The sequence below is a fragment of the Chlamydotis macqueenii genome, chromosome 16 (assembly GCF_036417535.1).
Source record: "Chlamydotis macqueenii isolate bChlMac1 chromosome 16, bChlMac1.mat, whole genome shotgun sequence".
Lineage (NCBI taxonomy): Eukaryota > Metazoa > Chordata > Aves > Otidiformes > Otididae > Chlamydotis > Chlamydotis macqueenii.
The window spans coordinates 3,540,447-3,564,200 of record NC_141571.1 but is presented as its reverse complement, the minus strand read 5'-3'; the positions used below and the strand labels follow the sequence as shown (position 1 = coordinate 3,564,200).

The window sequence follows — 23,754 nt, the reverse complement described above, 5'->3', positions numbered from 1 at the left end:
AAATAAAATAAACAAATGTTCTACCAAGTTAATCACACCTTCATACAAGGAAAAGCTATTTCTTAGAGTCTTGAGAAAGATAAAATAATCCCAAGAGATCTCCTTACTACTACTAGAGCTTTCTCTAAGACTAGTGAGGAATTCTTTCCCCAATGAGTTCCAGTCAGCAGAACTGCAGTTGGCATGAGCTGTCTGCTCACCACGCCACAGCAACAACCGGTACCCAAGATGCACCAGGGAGGCTGGAAACAATTCCACAAGCAAGGAAGGAAGAAATAGCTTTCCATAACACTCTTCATCCTTGGAAAATTGAAGGATATTTATTCAAGTCCCTTCTGCTTCAAAAAGATTGTTCCTTAATGTTTCCCTGCTTATTATTGTATTTATACCTTGTATTTAGACAAGAACTTTATACATAATCAGCAACATCGCACTTTGAAACCTATACATTAAAAATCTGTTCAAGCAAATTCATCCCATGCCTACCTCTCTACCAGACTCAAGTGAATTTTCAGTCAGAATAGAAACAGAACTCTTGGACTCACATTTGCCTTGGGAAGAAAAACAAATAAAAAACCCAAATCAAACAAAACACCACAAATGATGCACACCATTAATCTTTCAATAAATTCCTGGAACACAGCTCAGTGGTACAACAGAAAAGCCACTATAATTTCACAAGTACCTACAATCAAGATAACGTTTAAAAAAATACTCCTTGCTTGTTTTACACAGAATCAGAAGCGCTACTGAAGAAAGAGATAAAAAAGTGGGAAAAAAAAAAAATAGATTGAATTGTCAATACATCATTAGTTCATGAACTTTCCTTGTACTTCAGCTGTAGCTTTGTATTCTTCCTGGATACACTCATTCTAATTTATACCTTGTTGACACATGCAAACATGAGAAATCAGGAATGCACATGCTGGAACATGACTACAAGTCTGTTTGGCATTTGTGGTGTTCTGAAAACTGGATCCTGTATGTAAGTACACATTAATGAGTTCTCAAGGAAATGGCTTCATTTCCCAGCTCTTTTTTTGAGGTTAAACAGAAGGAGAAGGAAATATTTCCTTTTGAAAGAAGGAAATACTAACTGCTGATTTGTATGAAGCAATGGCTTTGTCTTCCTATCTCCAGCATCCACTTCACAGAACGATAGTAAGTTAGACTGAAAGAAGAGAAAGTGGAGCTAAAGCTCTCAGAGAGAGTGAATGAGTATCTGTAACCTCTTACCTGCCTCCCCCTTCTCTCACCGCACACCCACCTAACGATTAAAACTGAGTTAGTGCAACTACTATTTGACCACACCAAACTAAACAATTAAACAGAGCAATGACAAGTTCAAGTCATTACCAGCCAGATGCAAACACCAAGGAAGGGAGTATTACATTCCCTCACCACCGCAACTGCAAAGAAATAAAGGAACGTAAGTGGCTTTTGCAGATACCCTACAATCACAAAGCCATTCTCAGTGTTCAGTAATCTCAAAGGCAGCATAACCTTCATAAATAGTTTGCATGCACACACAAAAACCACTCTGCTGGCGCAGCGTGCAAAAGAGTAACATCATTACATGCTTTATCAAAGCTACACTTAACTTTGCACAGTACAGTACATGTAAATTCTGCAGAATTTGTCTAAACTGGAAAAAACAGAGAAAGAGATAGCACACAGCCTGAGGGGAACCCTCATTATCACAGTTTTGCTGATACTGTTGGTAGCCTCAGCAAGAGATTTTTCTCCTGTTCACAAGGTGATAACTTCGAGGACCTTGATTAATGTGCATTTCTCAGGCAAATGAATTCAAATCTACCCAGCAACTCCTGCGATCTGGATAAGTCTGATAAGTAGCTGGAAGGCATGAAAATTTCTGTCTGAACTTAATGCATACAAGAAAAAATACTACTTTTTTTTTTATAGTAAAATCTAAAACACATACACCACAGCTGAGCTTATCTCCTAAATGGTTCCAAAGGAAGAACGGACTCTGTCTTCTAGCCACCCTGATGGCAAAAGAGGATAGCTGCAGTACATTGCCTACTTTTTTTTCATATCAACACCTCCAATCTCCTGAGTGAAGTACGGGGACTTGAGTACCACCACAGAAACAGCAGTTACATTACCCCACGATGGCAAAGATATTATGTTCACTTTAATGAGTACATTTAGCATGAATACCTTGGGGTACAGAATTATCCATGCATCAGGCACGAAAACCAATTAAAAATAACAACAAACAACAACCCAAAAAACCGTTGAAGAATCTTTTTCATATCCACCACCTGTCCCAGTAACTGTTTTATATGAAGTGAAAAACATTGGAGTTTGTGAGCATCCTAAACAACTACGCTGAAGACAATTACATTTTTATCCCAGGAACAAGCTCTACTCAAGAGTACATGTGCAATGACGTATTATATATACTTTCATACCTACACTGCACTTTTTTTTCTTCAAAGAAACCTACGGAGGGCCTGATGCAACATTTCTAGGACCAGATTCAGTCCAAGATCAGGCTCAGCTGTAGAACACAGATGTGTTTATTTCTTACTACTTTTAAGCTTTTTCTCCTAATAGGACTTCCATTGTTTAATAATTAACAGAAACTATCCTGAACACAGCTCCAATAATAAACACTGAGATAGTCAAAATACCTGTAGAGGTTTTCCTTGATGAGTCTGCCTTCTAATTGTGAATCTAGGACTTGCACAGTGTATTTAATACAGAAGAAGCTTAAATACAGAAATTTAATTAAATGTCTAATGATTTAGTATGCTTTTCACACTGGAGTGTCCCAACTCTGATAGCTTGACAGGGTTTGTTTTTTGTATGTTATTTTTTGCTTGGTGTTTGTGTATGTGGTTTGGTTTGTGTTTTGTTTGGTTGTTTGGGGTTTTTTTTTTTTGTTGTTTTTTTTTTTTTTTTTAATCCCAGTGTCTACTTACAAGGAAAAGACTCAGATCCCTAGAGCAGCTTCCACTGTGTATCTGGTGAGTTAATAAACAGATGGTACAATTACACAGCAACAAGTATTATACCAGAAGAGATATAGAGAAAAAATAATAAGGAACTCTGAAAAAGAAACCACCTCTCCCCTCTGGTGTCACTGAAGGCATCAGCTTCTCACATCTAAAAACCTTCAGAAAGGAATGACTGGTAAAAGATGAGCTGTCCCAAATCACAAGGATGACAGAAAGCCACTCAGTTAAGAGACAAGTCCAATGCTGACTAACAACATCTCAAATATCAACTAAGACAAAACTGAAGGGAACAGAACACACCCTTAGAGGTCCATAGAGGGGCTTTGTTGAGTACTCCTACCCCTGTAGCAGCAAAACGGACCCTAAGAACATGCCATGAGCCTTAAAAGGATTTGTATCAGGTAGCAACAAAATAATTTTGAGGGACTTCCTGGAGAGTGAACATCTTAGAGAAATTGGCTCATAAAAAATAGGTTATAGGTGCTATAACATTCCCTCTTTATCACCTCTCCATGGATTTCCACCATGTATTGAGTAATTCATTTAGGCATCCAAAATATTTAAAAGATATCAAAAAACAAACCACAGCTGCAAACAAACCTCCATACACACATACACATGTGTTATTCACAACCTTAACATAGTGTGACAGGTGTCCTGGAAGGACACTATCATTCATATAGACTTTAAATGATAAGATTCCAGTCAATTTCCACAGTGTTTTAAACAATCTTTACCCAAGCAAAACCTACATTTAGTTCAGAATACGAGTAACTGCCACGTAGCTCTTACTTAGAAGAAAATTACAGACAAGAAGCATCCCATTTGTATGTGATCAATACAGCAAAATGTAGAATCTCTGGGTTTTTTGAAAACCGCCCTGTACAAAATTGTATTAAATTACTATATGTGCAACAGTGAGAAACAAGAAATAGAGAAGAGCTATTTCTACCGGAGCACCAAAGGATGGCAAGGTGTACAGATGGAAATTATAGGTTTCTCTGGCTTGACTATTATGATTCTAGAGTGCAAAGAGAATAATAGATGTATTGTCATGTATACGAGCCTTGCAACAGTCAGAAGACAGAAAAGTATGAGCACAGACAGAAAATAGTTCTACAGAAAAACATTCTCACAGTGCTACAAAGGTATCTCCTACTACTAAATACACTGTAATAATTTGAAACTAATGAAGTTATGACCTTTTGTATAAGATTTCCACTAATTAATTTACAATAATACACTGTTTTCAGTAAAGATGTCCACATAGACAAGTAAGGGGAGGACTTTGGGGGGCAGCAGAAAGTGGTGCATGTTTAATTTCACTGACATTTCATTTGCTGAAATAGGTATCTGTTGTTCCAATTTAGGGTGTAGAAGAGCAAAATATCTCTCTCTCTGTATCTACCAAACAGTATTCATTCCATACTGAGAAAAGTAATTCTCATTCTCAGCACTACAATAAAACATCCTATGCACAGGGAAGCAAACAGATCTTTACATTAAAAAGATACACCGATACACTTTTAAACTTTAACTTTTGTTGAAGAAATCCCCTACAATCTTACGTTCAACTAATCAAGCGAAAGCATGTGAGAAGCAGAGTATTAGCTTGGATTTAGTGGGCACAGGGCAGGACTATCAATTGAGCAAAACTTCAATTATAGACTAATTTAATGTACACCCAAGTACATTATTGCAATTCAATAAACATCTCTTCAGAATTAAACAATTCCAATTTGCTTGCATTTCAGCCTGTGTGCATGCATTACAAATTTGCTATTATCCACATTAAAATTAGTCAGACTGTTTGGAAGCACTCATCCATGCAATCCCAGTGTGTCACAGTGCTGCATCAAACCAGCCTCAAGTGAACCACTTAACCTCACCCGCTCACTACACAGCAGCAAGGAGCAGAGCAGTGTACCTTCCCATAACCATATTACTCTCCTAAAATTTTTTCTAGCTAGGTGTCTGAACAATCCAGCAATGAATCTATCAACATTTCTCCTGGTGGACATCCAACCATTCATGTTTATAAATTGTCCTTCTCATTTTTCCCTCCTTATATCATTGACCATGAAAGTGTGGGGCATCTACTCAACTTTGCATATTCTGATATTTGGTTGCTCTGGAAGATTGCCTTCCCTCTATTTAGCTATGATACGATACCAGATACACTAGTCCTGGCAACTCAATTTCATTTTAATAATGAATTAATTCTTCTGGATTTGACCAAGATGCAAAATCACTGAGTGGGAATTAAAAGCACCAGAGCAGCATTCTCTCCACTGTCTGTGCAGTCTGAATATCTGCACCATGCAACACTCTATATTTAAGGCACTGTAAAGGCATCAGTATACGGAGCATCAAAGGACAGAGTAAGTTGGCAGAAAGTGGATAAAAAGTGATCCTCCATTTTCATAGAACAGTGAAATATTTTAAATTGCACTCAGTGAACAGATCCATACTCCTCCGTCCTGGTTTCGGCTGGGATAAAGTCAATTTTCTTCCTAGTAGCTGGTACAGTGCTCTGTTTGGGATTTAGGACAAGAATAATGTTGATAACACAGGGATGTTTTAGTTGTTGCTAAGCAGTGCTTACACAGAGTCAAGGCCACACTTCTGCCTCTCAGCCCCACCAGCAAGTAGGCTATAGGTGCACAAGAAGTTGGGAGGGGACATAGCTGGGACAGCTGACCCCAACCACCCAAAGGGACATCCCACATGACATGGCGTTACACTTAGTACGTGAACTAGGGGGAAAGTTGGTCGGAGGGCTGTTGCGCAGGAACAGTCTGAGCATCAGTTGTTTGGTGGTGAGCAATTGGGGTTTTTTTTGTTTGCATCACTTGTCTGTCTTGGATTTTCTCTCTCTCTTTTTGTTATTTTCCTTTTGATTACAATTTATTCTTGTTATTTTATTTCAATTATTAAACTGTTCTTATCTCAACACATGAATGTTCTCACTTTTACTCTTCTGATTCTCTCATCCATCCCAGCAGGGGTTGGGGGGGGAGAGTGAGCAAGCGGCTGCATGGTGTTTAATTGCTGTCTAGGGTTAAACGATTACATCCTCCCATTTGCCATCACTCCCATCCCAAAGTATAGAACGTCTCAGGAGCAACTTAACCACCTTCTGATCTCTCCACCTCAGAGACAGTGAGCACCCTCGTGGTGCCGCTCAGAGTCAGTTGTAAAAAAAAAGAAAAAAAAAAAAAAAAAAACAAACCACCAAAACCAGCACAGTAAACAGCACTTTACTGCATGTCTCATGGAGGCAAGATTAATACACATCTTGCACGTGTCAAGTACAGTATTATCTCGAATCACAGTAAATAACAGGGCTAAAAGCCTAGCATCCTTCAAGAACTACTGATGTTTCTACTCTGTGCTTCAGGACGTCAGCAGAATCAGCCCCGTCATTTACTGTGCAAGGCTGCTGGGAGACTCTTCTGACAAGCAAGGCTTCATCACAAGATTACTGATGCCTGATAAAACACTGTAAAGGAAGGCAGATGAAGCTGACTGACAAACTTTTTAGCTGACTACATTAAAAGTACCCATACCCACTATGTATTACTACAAAAGCTTATGAAGAGGGCTGTACACAAAGTTCCAATTCAAATACTTAAGAAAATAATTGAAATTCATGTCACTTTTACAATTTTTTTCCTAATTAATATGAATGAAAAAAGAAAGTCCAACAGGATGTCAATTTTTATACACAGACACCATCTGGGAGGAAGTACTCATTTTGCATCAACTTGCTGCTTTAGTGTAACCTACCTTTCACTATTAATTCTGCATAATTCGAAACTCCAGATCCACCATCCGAACGAATGACACAGCGGTACTTGCTGATACTGCGCTGAGAGGTGTCAGCTACACTGACGGTGGCAGAAAAACGCCTATGGTTGACCACTCGAGTGACCATTAACGCTGTGTCTCTTCCGTTCCACTGCTGTAAAGGCAGATAAAAAATAATATCAGTTATGAAGGCACACAGATTATGCATCCATATATAAATTCATTCTCTGTTACGCTTCTTAACATTGTTCAGACCTTCACGTTCACATCATTAGGTTAGATTTTATACAAGCACAGTTTGTCAAGAAAAGCCATACCCCTGAAAAATTTACAGGGTTGTGTGAACTAGGGCTTAAATATTCTTACACATATATTTAAGTTTTCATGTCTATTTATTTTTTGAAACATATTTGGGCATTTGATGTGTTATAGGTATTGAAAAGACTACACAATTGTACACAGTACATTTAGAGGCCTGGCTAGGATATGAAAATATTACAAATTAATGGATTTTGGACATCTGGGAAAATGCTATGAATGAGCATATTTTATAAACTTGGCATTTTCAGATGTAAAACTTTTATTCTGAACCAATTTAAATAACTTGGTTGGATAAGCAGACATCCTTACACATCCAACATTCCTCAATAAACCTCTCTACCAATGTCAGACTACATTTTCCCAACTGGAGGGGAGACAATGAAGAATTAGCTAGAAACAGAAGTTCTCCACGGCATGAACACCTGAATTGGCTCAGTTGCTCTAGTTTATTGGGAGTTTCAAAGGAAGACATACTGCTGTTTTGTCGATTTCCAGTAATCAGGTTTTTGGGGTGCTTCCAAGGCTATTTTCATTAAATGTTTCGATTTTAGAGAATGGAAAACAGGTTTCCGCTAGCAACAGTAGCTATTTCCTCCCAAATCCCTGCTTCTCACAGGAAAAGGTTCACACTGCTTCAGGTCAGAAGTGTTTTTACACGCATCTAGTCATAACTATGGAAAGATTTCACTGAAAGAACTCAAAAATATAAAGAATAAGCCAAAAATATACCTCAGTGGATGCTGAAAGTACACCATAGGTCAATAAATTTCAGATAAAAATGTACTTTTTAGTAGAACAGCTGCAATGAGAGTACAGTTCAAGTGACTGTCAAGTCATTTTTAGATGATGCTGACTACATTTCTCACCAACTGAAGACTTTTTCCCCAATACTAATTTTCATTTTTATGATTGGGTAAACTGATTCCTCCTCTAGTATTTAAACTCAATTTGAAATTGTTATTTTTAAAGTTTATGAAAACGTCTGAAGTCAATTAAAAAGTCTGAGAAAATCTGCTCGTTATTTGGCTACAAACATCATAGCAACCATGACAACGGCCATTCTTGTCTGCCCCAGAGGGTACAAACATGGGGTGGTCAGGCCCTCAGTAACATCGGTTCAAGTCAAGAATAAACCCCTCTGACTGTCCTAAGTGTTCCGAAAGTTTACGTTGGCCCTATGTGCATACACAGCGCATGTACTAAGATCCTCTTGACTTGTTTGGGATGTTAGGTGTTCAACGGCACATTAGTTTAGAAGAAGTGAAGAGCTCAACTATTTTAAAAGCTTTTAGAAGAGTTCTATTTAGACAGCACAGTAATGTTGGGACTCCACATATCCGAGCACTTCAAAGGGCAGAAGAAAATTTTTTTCTTTACTTGGAAACACACACTCCACATTGTCAGTTTGATATATGTTCCATTTCTAACTCCAGAACTGAAAATAAGTTCTGAAGGTTGTTACTATACCCACCTGAACAGCACGACCCAGTCTTTCAAAATCAACTAGCAGAGTGAAAATATAGACACTAAGAGAGAGAATGTTTTGCTCCTTTAGTGAGTAACTAAAATGAACAACTGGATATCAGTGTAGCCAAGGGAAACTGTGAGGAAGAAAAACACTAGGTCCAAACTGGTTTTGCCAGTTTTTACCAGCCTGGTAGTAATTCTCAGTCTCCTTCTTAACATAATGTCACCAGCTCTGGGCTGAGGATATTTTCAAAGGATGAGAGAAAAGAAGATTGCATAATCAAGCAGAAGTGAAGAAATGTTCCACTTGTTCTGTCCGTTCTGTTTTATGACTGAGTGCTTACAGGTACATGGGCATTTGTTTGAAACCAGAACTTTGCTGTCACTGGACATTTTTTCCATTTCTTGTATCATGATTCTGTACTTTGTCACCTTAACCTCTTATCTAGAAACCATGTAAGGCAGTTCTCAAAGGATCTTAAGGAAAAAGTTTTTGCCTTCCCATCCAGTCTTTCTCTATCTACTTATTTTACTTGAAAAAGTACCAAAACCAAACCAAACCAACAACAAAGACCACCACCACAAAAAAAAAAAAGCAAGTGCATTACTTTACCTGGAGCCAGAGTTTGTCGTGCTGCGACCACTTCCCCCCAGCAATGCACTGGAACGTCGCATTCTGTCCCACGTTGACCTCCACGTTCTGAAGTCGCAGGAAATGAGGTGCTTTTCCTAACAAAAGATGCAAAGCATTGCAAGGGTAGAGCAAGGCGGTAATTGGCCGTGTTACACCAACACAGATACAAACACTCAGCAAAGCACGGGGGTCTATCCCTGACAAAGTGATTTTGCAAAATAAAGATGTCCTTCAGTATTAACTGTTCACCACAGATCTGACAGAGCATGGCCTAAGGGATCATACAGAGCTCTGGCACATCTGAAAACAGAGAATTAGATCAAATCACAACACAAGTTCACGGTCATCAGCACAATTTCTTACTGCTTACTACAAAGAATAATTGAGTAATTTCTTTTCTTCAGAAAATTATGTTTCTAAAAAGGTTGAAAAAAACCAAATGCTTCTGAGCTTGTTAAGCATGACTGACCCAAACCAAATTTTCACACGGGTTTTTTTTTCCTTTTTTATTTTATTGACTATGAAATACATCCTAGATCTTTAGAATAATGTGTCATTAATATCAAATCAGATACTAAATGAAATATTCATATAACTGACAGTATCGCATCACTGTGTTCGTGTAAGACCACTCATATCGGTGTTTTGCTGATGCTAAATTCAGTATTAATTCAATATTAAACCACTGATACTGAAATGCAGACATCACATTTGTAAACAATGGAACTAGATCAGAGGATTATCTTTTTGACTAAATATCAGACTCATTTACCTCTAACTTAACTCACAAGAAAATAAAATATTACAGTAGTGAACGTGACACTTAAAATTACTTAGTTCTTGCTGGCCTTCACAAGAAAGTTTGTGCACCATCTGAAAACCTTTAGGAGGACACACTGAACAGCCTTATGAGACTGAAGGTCAGAGTTTTTCAACTTAATCACCACATTTTCTAGTATGATGAGACACTGATGAAATACATAACTTCAGAGGACACACCAATCCATCTTTTTCCATTGGAATCAAATAGCTTCAAAAGGATGCGGGTGTCTATGTCTGTGCGTGCATAAAACTTGACATATAAGTTTTTTGTCTACTATAGACACACGAACAGAGAACACACGCCTATATACTATGCCAAATGTTTTTATCTAGCTTCTGTATGCCATTCACCACACGTTCACTCTGCTGACAGCTCCTGAAAGGTACTGCCTCTCTATAATCGTGCCTTTCTGGGGATCAGTAATTTGCGTCACGGTTTACTGGAAAACTACCTCTGGGTGACAGTCAGAACGTACTACATGACATTTGCAGGCTAATACTAGTAATTTCTGCCTGCAGTCAAAGGTGGGCAGATACAAGCCAGCTCCAAATGTGAAGCTGCATAGCATGGGTGAGAACAGTGACACCAACCCCAGACTCCTGGTCCTCAGGTCCACCCAGCTTCCAGAGACAAAAAAAAAAAAAAAAAATAAATAAATAAAAAGAAAAAAAGGCAATACCAGGAAGATGTTTATTTTTCTCCATTACTGTGCTATTAGGGGCATTTCACAGCATCTTTGCTAATACTTAGATTTGTCTGCTATACTGTCAGCTACGAAGGTAAAGCAGAAATGAAGAAACCACACCAATAATTTCAATAACTTCCAGGGTCATCAGTAGCTTCACGGTCCCTGTGTTTTGAGTCAAAACAATTGTAAAATGAATATAAGGGGCAAAGATTGTACACGTTAACAGAACACCTTGGTGACATTTCTTCTGGTGCCTGTCATCGCTGTACAACAAAAGCAACACTGGGAATCAGACAGGAGCATTTACAAAGACTGCAGAGAACTCGCAGCTCGTAGTGAGTTCTGTATGCCGCGGGTTGCAAACTGACTCAAAACAGAGCGGTTCACTGTTTGAATAATTTCCGTTTTGAGTCACCAAGAACACACCTAATTTTGAAGAGGGACCTGCATATACTTGGAGAAATGGATTTAAAGTCAGTTTAAATACTTGATAAAGCAGGAGTGTAACACAGCATCCTGCTTTTTTTTTTTTTTAAAAAAAAAAAATCCCATAACCGTGTCCAGGCTTTAGGCCATATTTTGTTCAGTGGCCCCTTTCCCAGTAAAGGGTTCAGCCATCACCCAGCACGCTGTGGAACGCACGCAGGCCATTTTGGGGATTTGTCTGGATGCTGCCAGTTATCAGCAACATCTGGTTAACGCAGATTGTAAGTAGTTCTTAATGAAGTAAATGCACCCAAAGGCCTGAGCAACAAGTACATGGTAAATACAAATATAATTTAGTTAAACAGCAATTAACCATGCTGCTGTTATCAGAAACGTCCTGGTAAGCTTGAGCAGAGCCGTGTCTGTCACACGGAATGGCAGCTATTCTTTGAAACTGTGTACTGCAAGAAAACCAGTTGATTTCACTCCATCGATGTGATCCGTCACTTTGTGAGCAGCTGTCACTGACTTACTAGAACCATGAAGTAGTGAGAGGGGCTGTTAAAAAAAAAAAATCTATAGAAGAAACTATATAGTACATACACAATAGAGACACACAAAGTCCTCAGGCTACACTGTAGACACAGAGAAACCAAACAAGTTCAGACTCAAAGATTGAGGCTGAAGGTTTCTTTAAATAAAAAAAAAAAAAAAAAAATTAAAAAAAAACCCCAAAAGTCTGAGCTTAGTACTATAGCTGCAATAAAAGAAAAGCAGCACTAATATTTCTGAACAGTGTAATGAACTTGCATTAGTTTCTACTCCTGTGCAAGTGCGTTGTCTGAATGAGATTTATTTTTAATATCTTTACAGGGGCGCTGAGTGGGTTTAACATTTGTTGAGAGAGACAGACCTTTGGGATATGTCCTTTACCAAGGAAATACTGAAACAATTTGCTTGTTTCTTATCAAGTTAACCACACAGGACATTATCAGAAGCTTTTTAGATTGTTTTCTACAGCAATATGATTCAGAAATAATAAAACAATCAGCTTTACATTCTCATAACAAGAGAGGAAGAGAGACTTCCACAGATGTCCTGGCACTAGCTATAGACTGAGAGCAGTTCTGCCTTTTGCACAACTTGCAAAGTTATATAATTATGCAAGGCTGATTGTCTTTGGGTGTCTCAGAGGGATACAAGACATTTTAGTGCTGATCAAATTGGGTAAATTGCTCCTTTAGACTGCAAAGCCTGGTATATAATGCACTGATACAGTTAAAAAAAAAACAAAACAGTGTGCTCACTGCATGGATGGGCGAGAACTCTGACTTCATCCACAGCTATGTACCCTGGATGTCCTTTCAATGAGACAGATTCAAATATCACCTGAAACACAAAATAAGAAAAAGTTTTCTTAAAAAGTATAGCTATACTAGTCGTTTGGCCAGTCACCATATTCTGCTTTTATTCTAGTGTCTGAGTCATTCAAGGCATTTTATCATTAATAATGAAGGGATTCTAAGGCAATTCCATATGTACATGCATATCAGAGATTGACAATCAGTTTGATAAGGAAAACAAAATGTTAGAGTAACATTCACTAGGATCAGAGACAACTATGTGCTTCTTTCATTTGGAAGAGCAAAAAATACCCTGCTTATATACACACCTCTATGCACCTTACGCACCAGTTCAAGAACATTAAGTGGGTAATCATTTGACATCTTGTGCTTAGTATGCCTTGGAGAATGCTGTACATGAGAAAATTCTCTGATCGAATCAATAACCCTACACGGATTCTTCTGGAGAAAATCTTGATTTGGCATGCATGTCACCGCAGTATTAGAAAACAAATTACAAGCCATTCCAGTTACTGGACTGAAATAAGATTTTCCTAGATGTAATAAAGTTGTTTCTGCTGTTCCCTAGATTGAGCTAACATGATCTGTGAATTAATATTCTTTAAAACCACATGTAGCATTTCTCTACAGTAATGGTACACCAACTAGCATTTTCCATTTTATGTATCTGGATAATGAAAGCATTCCACTAATTTGGGTCTGAATAGACACATATTCAATTACAGATTTAAAAAAAAAAAAAACAAAAAAAACCCCACCTCATTCTTCCCTATGGCTTTGTGATTTTACATGGAAAACTGCTCTGAAGCTTCCTGTTACTGAAAATATACAGGTTATCTGAAAATCAGCAGTGCAGAAAAAAAAAAAAAAAAAAAAAAAAAAAAAATAAAGAGATTACTAAAACTAAGTTAACTATTGCCAAGTAAGTAGCTCTTCAACTAAAAATTCAGGAGAAAATAGTATTAAATTGGGCAGTTTGCCCAACAATTAAAGGCTAGTAGCACATGAGTTGTAGACTGTGACCTCATCGCAGTCTGCAACTTCCTCGAGGCAGGCAGCAGTGGGCTGGTCTCTCTCTGCTGACAGGAGGAAATGTAATGGAGCTGTGTCAGGTGAAGTTCAGATTGGAAATTCAGAAAAGGTTCTTCACTGAGAGAGTGGTCAGTCACTGGAACAGGCTTCCCCAGGGAGGTGGTCACGGCACCAAGCCTGTTAGAATTGACAGGCTTGACATCCAGGGGATCTGGATGAAGCTCTTAGTCGTATGGTTTAGGTTTAGGTGGTCCTGCGAGGAGCAGGGAGTTGGACATGGTGATCCTTATGAGTCCCTTCCTACTGGAGATACACTCTGATTCTGAGAAACAGCAAGTTTAGAAATGTTAAACTGCAACAGAAAAAAAAGAAAAATGCAAACTTATCATTTAACATCTTGGTAATGCTACCTCTCAACTCAGAGATTCTCATCCTGAAGAATGAAGTGCTATCCCTTCACTACTTAAAAAAAAAAAAAATGAATGGGTGGAGATGTAATGGATGCTGTCCTCTGCATTTCAAAGAGACATCCTCAGTTTCACTCCCTCTTAGTAATGTTCACATTGTACTAACTTGTTCATTTCTGCGTAAGTATACAATAATGCTTTCAAGGACAGAGTTAATTAACATGTTCAGCTGGCACAGTTATTGCTATTAGAGCAGTATCTAGTGCAGCTACTTGTTTCATATTTCAGTCATTTGTAACCTCTAAAATTCTTTACTACAACACAAAGTTAACTACTTCAAGCCAGTTTTCAATGCTTATTTTCATTCTAAATAAAAGCTGGTATTCCTAGTTCCTTCACTGTTTACCCTCTTCTTCATCTCCTTCATCAGCAAAAGATTCAACCGTCCAAAGGCTGATCACCGCATGCCCTGGCTGTGAAAGTAGATCAATACATCCTCCGCAAGTAGAGAATTGCTGTTAATCATATTGCTTTGCATTTGTTCTTCCAGAACATAGTTTCCACTCATATTTCCATGACTTCCTAAGATCTGCTCCCTCAATTCAAAACATATCCAAATGTGAGACATAAATCCATTAGAAAAAAGACATGACAAAAATAGGTAGAACACAAAAATTACCAGGCAAATGTATAAACTAAGAAAAGCTCACATACTAACAATTTGTAGAAACAAAGTTCTACTCCAGAGGAGGGTAGACCAAAAAAAAAAAAAAATAAAAAAATAAAAAAAAAAAATAGGCTGTCCAAGGAGCAATAGGAGGAAGACAGTCTCTGGAAGATAAGATAATCCAAAAAACATCAACAAGCGTTTCGTGTACCAAGGTTCTTTACAGGCTTTTTAGGGACTCTATAAAATAAAGAGTACAATGCAAGTCCTTAGTATGAAATTATAATTTAGTATGGAATTATAATTTATTTTAGAAATGAAATGTCAATCATGATAAAAATTATACTTTCTGGGAAGGTCGTAAGCAACTACTGTGACTCCCTTCAGATTTAAAATAAAGTGCACTATTACAGCTACAAAATCTTATTTTAGTTTTTAATTTGTGGCATATAAGCCACAATGAACTAATTCCCAATTTCCTGCAAGCCAAGAATTTGGAAAGAAAAGTTATTCAAGGCATCGGTGTTAGCTAGTAGTGCATGGCAAAAGTAAGCACTGATACACAGAGAATTGTCTTCTGTTAATAATCAATATGTGAAGAGTCTTTAACACAGCACAACATAACTGAAGCTGGTAACAAATGAGTCAGCTCCTAAAATCCCCACGCACACCGGCGCAGAATCCACTGACAAGAGCAGAGGACTCCTCTCAATTCACACAGCATTGTTGTAACAGAGTATTTTATTATCTGTTCCACTTTACACTCAGATAATTTTTGTTATTTCCCAGTTCAAACTTCCACATTGTTGTCGTTTTCTGTATTTTGCAGCAACTCAGCACTACCAGAGTGACAAGCACAGAAGCACCAAGGTTTTACTGGAAACAGAGCTGAGACCCATCATCAGGAAAGGGCAGGAATCCACGCTTATGGAGCTCAATTCTGTAAATTTCACTCTGAATCTTTCACATCCTTTTAACTTCAGTCAGAAACGCAGTACAATGGTTGAGACATTGGCATTAAGGAATTTCTCAGAAATTAATACAGTAGACAAAATGCAAAGCTTTACTCAAAAAACATTCCTAAATGCTCCTGAAAACTGCAAATACTAAGTCAGTTCATGTTTCCTTACCAATAAACAATCCTACATTTCAGTGCTGCTATATACCAACAATGTCTACATTAGTAACGCATCCTGGCTCATCTGTTGTGGTGCAACAGTTTTCTTCAGGCACGGATCAATAACCTTCCTTGCTATACATCAAAAAACCTCTTCCTGGCAGACTCTAGTGCTGCCCTTGTTGCATTCTGGGACTAAGCTCATCCTTACGGCAAGCAGTAATTCAAGATTACACGTATTACCTTTCTCCAAGAACTATTATGGCTTTTTCTCACTACACTAAAAACATCCACAGGCTGGGAATCCAAGTACAAGTAACCCTAGGGTAGATATTATACATCTCCACCATCCCCACATTTATATCTCAGCAGAGTGCTTTTGGATTCAGATGACTCGTGACCCTTGCGCAGAGCTGCCAGACCTAAACCACGACCTCTGGTAATCGGCTGGGTTACTGGTTTTCCCCTGCTCAGATCTCCAAAGCTCACAGTACTTGTCAAAGCCTCACACTCAGGACAGACAGTTTCAGATTTTTTTTTTTGCCTGACTGAAATTTTGATGCACACTGCAATTCAAGATGGTGTGGTTTCTGTGCATTAAGAGAATAATCCACATTTTGCCTGACACTGGTTTCATTTATTATAGAAAGACCATTATTTTTTCCTGTGTTACCTGGTGCTTTTGAAATACAGAACATGCTTTCAGGCCTCTTGCGTACAAAGAGTTCTCCAGGCATGCAATTTTGATTTAAAGCTGACAAATAACACATCCTAGATTGTGAGAGTGCAATGAGACGCTCCTGAAGCAACCGCACACCTCAGTTTTTGTCATCCTGCCACCTCAGACTCCTTTAGTCAGAAGCGTTACTTTGGGCTGCCAAATAACAATAATTTTGTCTAAGTCCTTCATTGTGTTTTCCTCTTCACTTCTGCAAGCTCAAAGTTTTCTTTTTCTCTTTTTTTTTAATTTTTTTTAACAAAAATTTAATTAAACGTAGAGATTTGCAGACCATCAACAGAAGATGGTTTATCAAATCAGGGACTGACAATAGATCAGTCTATTAGATCCCCCACAATAGTGGGACAGATCTCAAATCTTAAAAGCCACACTTAAGGAATAAGAATAGAAATATAAGCAGAAGGAAATATCGCCCCAGTTCATCAAAAAGTGAAAAAGAAAATTCCTTGCATTTTCAAGGAAGGAACTACTCCTCCTAGGGAGTTACTGCTGGCTTAAAGTGTGTTCATTTTTGCACTGCAGTGAAAAATTCTTGTTTGATTTAAAGGTTTTTTTTTTTTTCTCAGGAAAAGCAAAAAAAAATCATGACCTGCAAAAGGACTTGCAAAAGTAAGGCAGGCTCAGGAAGTCTACTATCACTATATCTAAGAGTAGGATCTCTCTTCGCAAGAGATCAGACCGTCTTTTCCAGGTTTTTCAAGCACTGATTACCTGGGTGAAAGATCACTTCTGTTATCTCTGCGGAGCACCTCCTGTGAAGCAAATTCATGGCCAGGTTCATGTATATATGAATGGAGTATAAGCACTTTAATACGACTCCAGAACAAGTGGCCAGTTGTGCACAACCCTTGTAACACCACTTTCCGCTCATTTGCATCTCTTTATCCCTTCCTCTCACCCAGCACAGCGTGCTCTATGTATTCTGCTCATACCCTAACACTTTTTCAGGGGCAGAACATTAAAGCATTCTGCTTCAGCTCAGATTTTATAGACCTCCTACACAGTCATTACAAGCAAAAAAAAAAAAAAAAAAGAAAAAAGAAAAAAGCAAGCCTTTCTACCTGCTGTTTTCTATCCAAAGACTATTTGTTGCCTTATCACAGTTTATTCTATCATAATTCTTATCTCAGTCATGTCTTGTATTAGTGTCATACGTACATCAGCTTTTCCTGCAAGGTTCAGGGTGCAATTACCTCTCAGGCTTTTTTTGTTTTGTCTTGAATATAAAAACAAGACAAAAACATGCTTTCAACACCTCATAAGAAGTATGTGAGTCTATTGTGTGCAATCTTACCTAATTAAAACTAAAAAAAAAAACCACTACATAGTTGCCACATGAAGTTTGAAGCAGACAACTAACAAGTAGTTGTAAAATTAATATAACAAAAAACAACTTACCCATTACATTTCTCAACATTGTGCTTGTTTAAAAAACAAAACAAATTTTCTAATAGAACAAGTGAGAAAAACAAAAAAAAAAAAAAAAGAAAAGGAATGGAGGATCTGGTGAAGAGTATACTCTTGTTGATAACATGGTACAAGACAGAAAAGGAAAAGTCCAGATGCAAAGCTGAGTGAATGAATGATCCTTCTTACGGAACCAACCAAAGGCCAAAAATAGTTCAGATAAATCTATACAGAGATATAGTTACACAACTTGACACCCAGTTACATTTATATTTACATAGTGCCATGGAAAGTGCCAATACAAGTCTGTTTATATGCCTATTTCACGGCAAACAAGTAGGTCTTAGTTCGCCAATAATTTGACTCCCAGCAGTCTATCCATCACTCTGTGACCTGACAATAACTGAAGAAAAAGGGTGAAGAGGGAAGAAAATATGTCTAGATGTTAATATAAGGCCCTTGCTGAAAAACTGCTACATGTAAACTCATTGTGATAGGAAAAATTCCAGGTGATGGGGAGTGGAATTAGATTGTTTTTTTTTTTTTTTAATTAGCTCACACCTAGCCAAATATTCAAAGAAAAAAAGAGAGAAAAGTATTACAACTCGTACCTGATAAAAATGTGGCCAGAATGTACTGATAGCAAGTTCTGCTTTCACCCATCCTTCTGTAACAACCCCCGAGACGTTCCATATGGGATTGCCTTGCGGTCCTCCGTTCACCTTCACGTAGACATTCAGAGAGCCAGGACTCGAACGGTCTCTGCTGGACAAATAATAGTGGAAGTCGATGCAATGCGTGTCATTTTCCTTCAACGTGGGCAACAACAAGTGAGCTTTCTGCCCAGATGCCCGCCCAGAGCTGTTCACCATCATGAAGGAGCCTGTAGAGGAGAGCAAAAAGAGAAGAGAGTGGTGCGGTTTGGCTTGGCTTTTTCAGTAAAAACTGTTCAATTAGAAGAGTCAGTGATTCCCTTAGAAGCCAGAAAATAAATCATTTATCGGAAGAGCTCAAATTAGCTATTTTACGCCGTTGTTAGATAACGGAAAGGAAGCATATTAAATTGCAGAGTACATGCACAAATAGATTCAGAGTCAACTAGAAGCACATAAATTAGATAACTTAAAAATTAAAATAATAACATTATTTTGTTTTATTATTTTATAACCTCGTGATAAAACAGTCACTCTAAACAAAAACATATTCACACTTTAAGCAGTAACAAGGCTCCCCTACCACATATAGTCCTCCAAAGGCACACGCAACACAAAACCTACAACAATGGACCAAACGCTGAGCTGATGTTTGCCTGCATGGCCCCTACCCTCTTCATGCCAATCCAGACCTGCAAACCCTGCATCTTGAACTACAAACTTTTTAAGGTTGTAAAGTGTTAAGAAAACCCAATTTTCAGAGCCCAAATGAATTTGGCTTGTTAGCATAACAGTAACATCTAGACTAGAAATAACGCAACAAGGACAATTATTCTTCTAGGAGGGAAGGACAGGTTGAGTTTAGGGAGGGAAATACATACTAAGGCAATTTATGAGTTTGTTAACCTGGAAGCTTGCATCCTATTAACCACGGCACTTGATGTTGAACTCACATTTTGATTCATCAAGTAGTTATTTTACAGCACATTGTGTCTTGACTCATCTCTTCACAGATGCATCAAGGTGACAAATGTTAGCAATAAGGAAAAACATGATGAGAGTTATTCGATTCAATGCCGCTTAAAGGATCTCCTTTATGTGTGCGCAGACACACACTCAGAAAAAGCTGAAGAAAATACCAAGATTGCAGGGGGCGGAAAGATCTGTGTGTCAGCAGCCAGGCATGATAATTTTTAATCAAATGCAGCCCTCTTGACATTCTCGGTTCTGATGCTGCTGCCAAAGCATGCTACAAATGTATTTCTCTGCTGGCTTCTTGCAGTTCACAGAAGATTGAGTTTGAAAAGCCTTGCCTCTCTTCTAACCTATTGACTTTCCCTATTCCATGCCCTAGCAGTGTGACACTGGGATGAGCCAGATAAACATTTTGATCAATTCTATGCAGTGAACAGGCATATATTCTACATTTATATTAACAGATACCAGCAACTTTCTCCCAGGTTTTTTTTTCCCTGTGTGTATATGATATATACACTTTTTGTAAAGGATTGAAAAGCATGGATGCAAAGGCATTCTTTCAAAAAAAAAAAAATTAAAAAAAAAAAATCACACATTCTAGAAACCTTGGAAAATTTAAGCATAATGCAAGCACAACTGGGGAAGAGGCTGTACCAAGAAATATGAAAACTTATAGGCAAGAAGCTCCCTGGCTATCCCATCTTTCATTTTGATATGCTGAAAATCAAAATGGCTCCAAATGAAGAAATTCCAGATTCACAGCAAAGACTTGGAGAAACATAAGAGTTTAATCAATTTTTTTTCAATTTAACTCTATTAATCAAAGATGGGATCCTGAGAAATGTTATTGATCTAATTCTGCTGCCAGTCACCCACAAAATTCCCTTCTTCAATGAGTACTGTATACATACTATTCTTAAAAATCCACCCAAATAAACCACAGTTTTGAGAAACGGAGATTTGGATTCTGTTTCTATAATCTAAGATAATTTATTATGAGAAAGCAAAATTGCCAGCAGGCGTGGAAAGGCAGCACAGCCTGACAGTTGAGGGAGCAGGCCAGAAACCTGACCGCCTGGTTTCCAAGACTAATTACAATCTCTGTCAGTACGTATAGTCTGCCTTGTCTTCCCTTACAAATACAGCAAGAGTAGTCGCAAGAAACACTCTTCTACTGAGAATCTGGGAGGAAAGCCACCGTAAAGTTGCTGAGTAACAGTAGTACAGTACAGGGGAGCAGAGCAGCTGCTGTGAAATGCTCTGCCTGCAGCATTTCAATGCCATTCTGAGAAACAGTGCAAGACGCAATGAAGACAAGCTCTACATTTCCTAGATCTCGTACTTGAGGATGACAGCACAGGAAATTAAAAGGGCTCCTGTACATTACAAGGGTTTTGAACAAGTGCCTGCTATGCTAGGTAGGAATCCAGGAAAACTCATTTTTGCACCATTACCGGTTGGCTCATAGTGCAGATAATTTAACTTCTGAGCATCTTTCTCAACTTTTTTTTCCTGTTGTTGTTTTGGATAATACATGGATTCCTACCCTAAAGAACCACTCTGAAGCTGTACTGTGTCTAACACAACATGGTCTTGAACTGTACTGGGGGAGGCGTTTCAGTGACAGAAAAAGTTGGGAGTATTTCACTTTTACAGATTGACATATAAAAATAACGAGTTTTCCTCTGGGAGAAAAAAAATCAGCTTTTTTAAAAAGTTCAAAGCAATAATTACAATTTTATTTTTCACCACCCACAAAAAAAAAAATGAATCACAAGCTATTCGCAGTATGACAATGGCCTTTTGTGCAACTGCTGACAATTCTAGAGAGAGTATGGAGCCTGAATCTAGTGACTGACAACATAAGCAAGTAAAACACCCATCCACCAAAAGCACTTAAAATAATTACTCTTAGTCACTAAAAGAATAGCCTCACAAACAATTGTCATATGCAAATAATTCATAGCTTCTTATTTATAGCTTATATATTTTTTTTAAAATACAGTATTGTTTAGAGATACAGGAGAAAAATACTATAAAAATGTGTCTCTGGTGAAGTCCTGATAAGAGGTATTCTTTTATATGACAGTGGAAAAGATGAAAAATTTCCACTTATAGTGCCATGTCTATTAGAGAAAAGTACTCACACCTTGCTTAAACCAGTTTGCCATCCACTAACCACACCGCATTCCTTAGTTCTGCAGAGACGTAGTGTTGCAGCTTCCACAACCACCCCTTCCCGGCTAGTCAAGGGACAGTGCCCAACACCTCAAGCCCAGCCATTGTAGGGTGTGTAAACTTATAGCTTTGTTAAGAATATCTGGCATAGGATACAAGAATATGTCAATTTACAAAATTAAGTTGTGCATAAATTACACTCCGTACTCTATACTGGCCTCTAAATATCCTCATCTGTACACATTTTCATTTTTCTTTTCACAGCGTCAACTCCAACGGGTATCCTGTCCTCTGTCCCCTAAAGACCTTCAAAAGGTTGCTCTGCATGCCCCAAGATCAATAGCTGAGATCCACTGTCCTGTTATAAATGTCCATGCCCAGTGAAATTTGTCTGGGCAGGATACACCACTTAGAGGTAGGTGAGAGATCATTAAAACTGCTCCCACCAGAAAAAAAAAAAAAAAAATTCAAACCAGTCTTCTAAAGACAAGTGTGGTTTTCCTTATTATCTTTAATAAAAATTGGCATATTGTGATTCAGAGTCTGACAGCCTTCTTTAGACTGAACACAGAATTGAAACTGATGGGACTTATACTCAATCTGAAGCCCTATACGGGCAAATAAGAGAGACACAATCTGGTCTGGCACCAAAAAACCACTCGTCATATTTTTCCACTCATAGAAAGAACGAGGGAATGAATTAACACATCACAAATGGAAATTATTGATCAACGGATGACTGAAAGCCACTTAAACGTCTCCAGGCAAGAATCTGAATAAAACAAAAGGTGTCTTGGAGAAACTCTTACTCAGACCATTACACATCCAATTTGTGAAAATAATAATAGTAGGGGGAAAAAAAGAAAAAAAAAATCATTTAGCCTCATTGTTTTGTTTACCTCCATCCAGAAAGTTCAAATGTCATAAAGTCAACATCAAATTTAAAAATTACTTTGGGGGGAAAAAATTACCTACGCTGTGTAAAAGTTATTTTATATATATATATATATTAATATTAATTGGACATAGAACTATATGCTTATTAAAGGAGACTGAATATCAAGTCAATTAAATTTAGTGCTCTTGGATCAATAGGTTAGATTAATTAATATCTTGCTGGTTTTGTCCTGAATACTCAAAAATGAATGTGTTCTGTTCAGACCAGTCAGAAGCAAGGAGGATGCGAGGATGGTAAATAAATTCATTTTTAAAAATCCGTTCAAACGACAGGAACATAAAATGGCACTCTCGCATAGTTATTAAACATACCGCTGCAAATTGGGGAATTAAACCATGAAGTGCTCTCTAGCTGGCCATAAATTTCAATTTTTCCCCTGCTTGGTGCATAATGATGCCTTGATAAGCGTCCTATTATTGATGCATCTGCAACATATACCCTCTTTCTGGAGCTGAAATGCTACTCTGTAGCAGATGGTGGCTATTGTGTTTACACATCAGCACTTTATGATTGCATTTTCTCACGTCTGCAGTAAAAAGAAAGCCGTAATTGAGTTTTTAATGGCTTTGCACATTGTTCATTAAGATTACATGAGTGTGTTCTGACAAATGACAGCTGAAGAAATGAGCCACTGAGAACCCCTCGTGATCACCAGACAGACCTCAGTTGATGCTGTTTCATTGTTGGCTTTGAAGAAGCGTGCTGCTTAAAAGTGAAATTATAGAAACCATTAAAGACTGAATGTAAACTTGAAAAGGAAGCTGTCAAAATGTTCAACTGCAAAACAAGACTTCTAAAACCTTGAAAACTAGAAACAGGTACGGAATATTCTTAATAAAGAGCAAACACTTTCCCAAAATAAAGGAATGGCTTTTCCAGCAGCTCCATCAGGTGCAAAAGTATCTTTTAGACACAGTATTGCTTATTTCCAAACAATTCTGTCTCCAAGAAAGTCAGTCTAACATCTGTCCTTGTTAAGGTAGAACAGCATAACATGGAATACTCTGGGTTGGAAGGGGCTTCAGGCCAAGCTCCTGCTCAAAGCAGGGTCAGCTATGAGGCCAGATCAGGTTTCTCAGAGCTTTCACCTACTGTGCCTTA

General features: G+C 38.0%; 1 protein-coding gene across 2 annotated transcripts in view; it reads right to left on the bottom strand.

Annotated features, from left to right (window-relative positions):
* Positions 1–23,754, bottom strand: part of PTPRT (protein tyrosine phosphatase receptor type T) — a 444,344-nt gene that overhangs the window by 256,766 nt on the left and 163,824 nt on the right. For both annotated transcript variants that reach the window (XM_086760452.1, XM_086760451.1), the window contains exons 3-6: positions 18,498–18,769; positions 12,461–12,542; positions 9,196–9,311; positions 6,774–6,948 (exon numbers count right to left, since the gene is read on the bottom strand). In XM_086760452.1, coding sequence (XP_086616578.1) covers positions 6,774–6,948; positions 9,196–9,311; positions 12,461–12,542; positions 18,498–18,769 — 645 coding nt within the window. The remainder of the gene's footprint in view (positions 1–6,773; positions 6,949–9,195; positions 9,312–12,460; positions 12,543–18,497; positions 18,770–23,754) is intronic.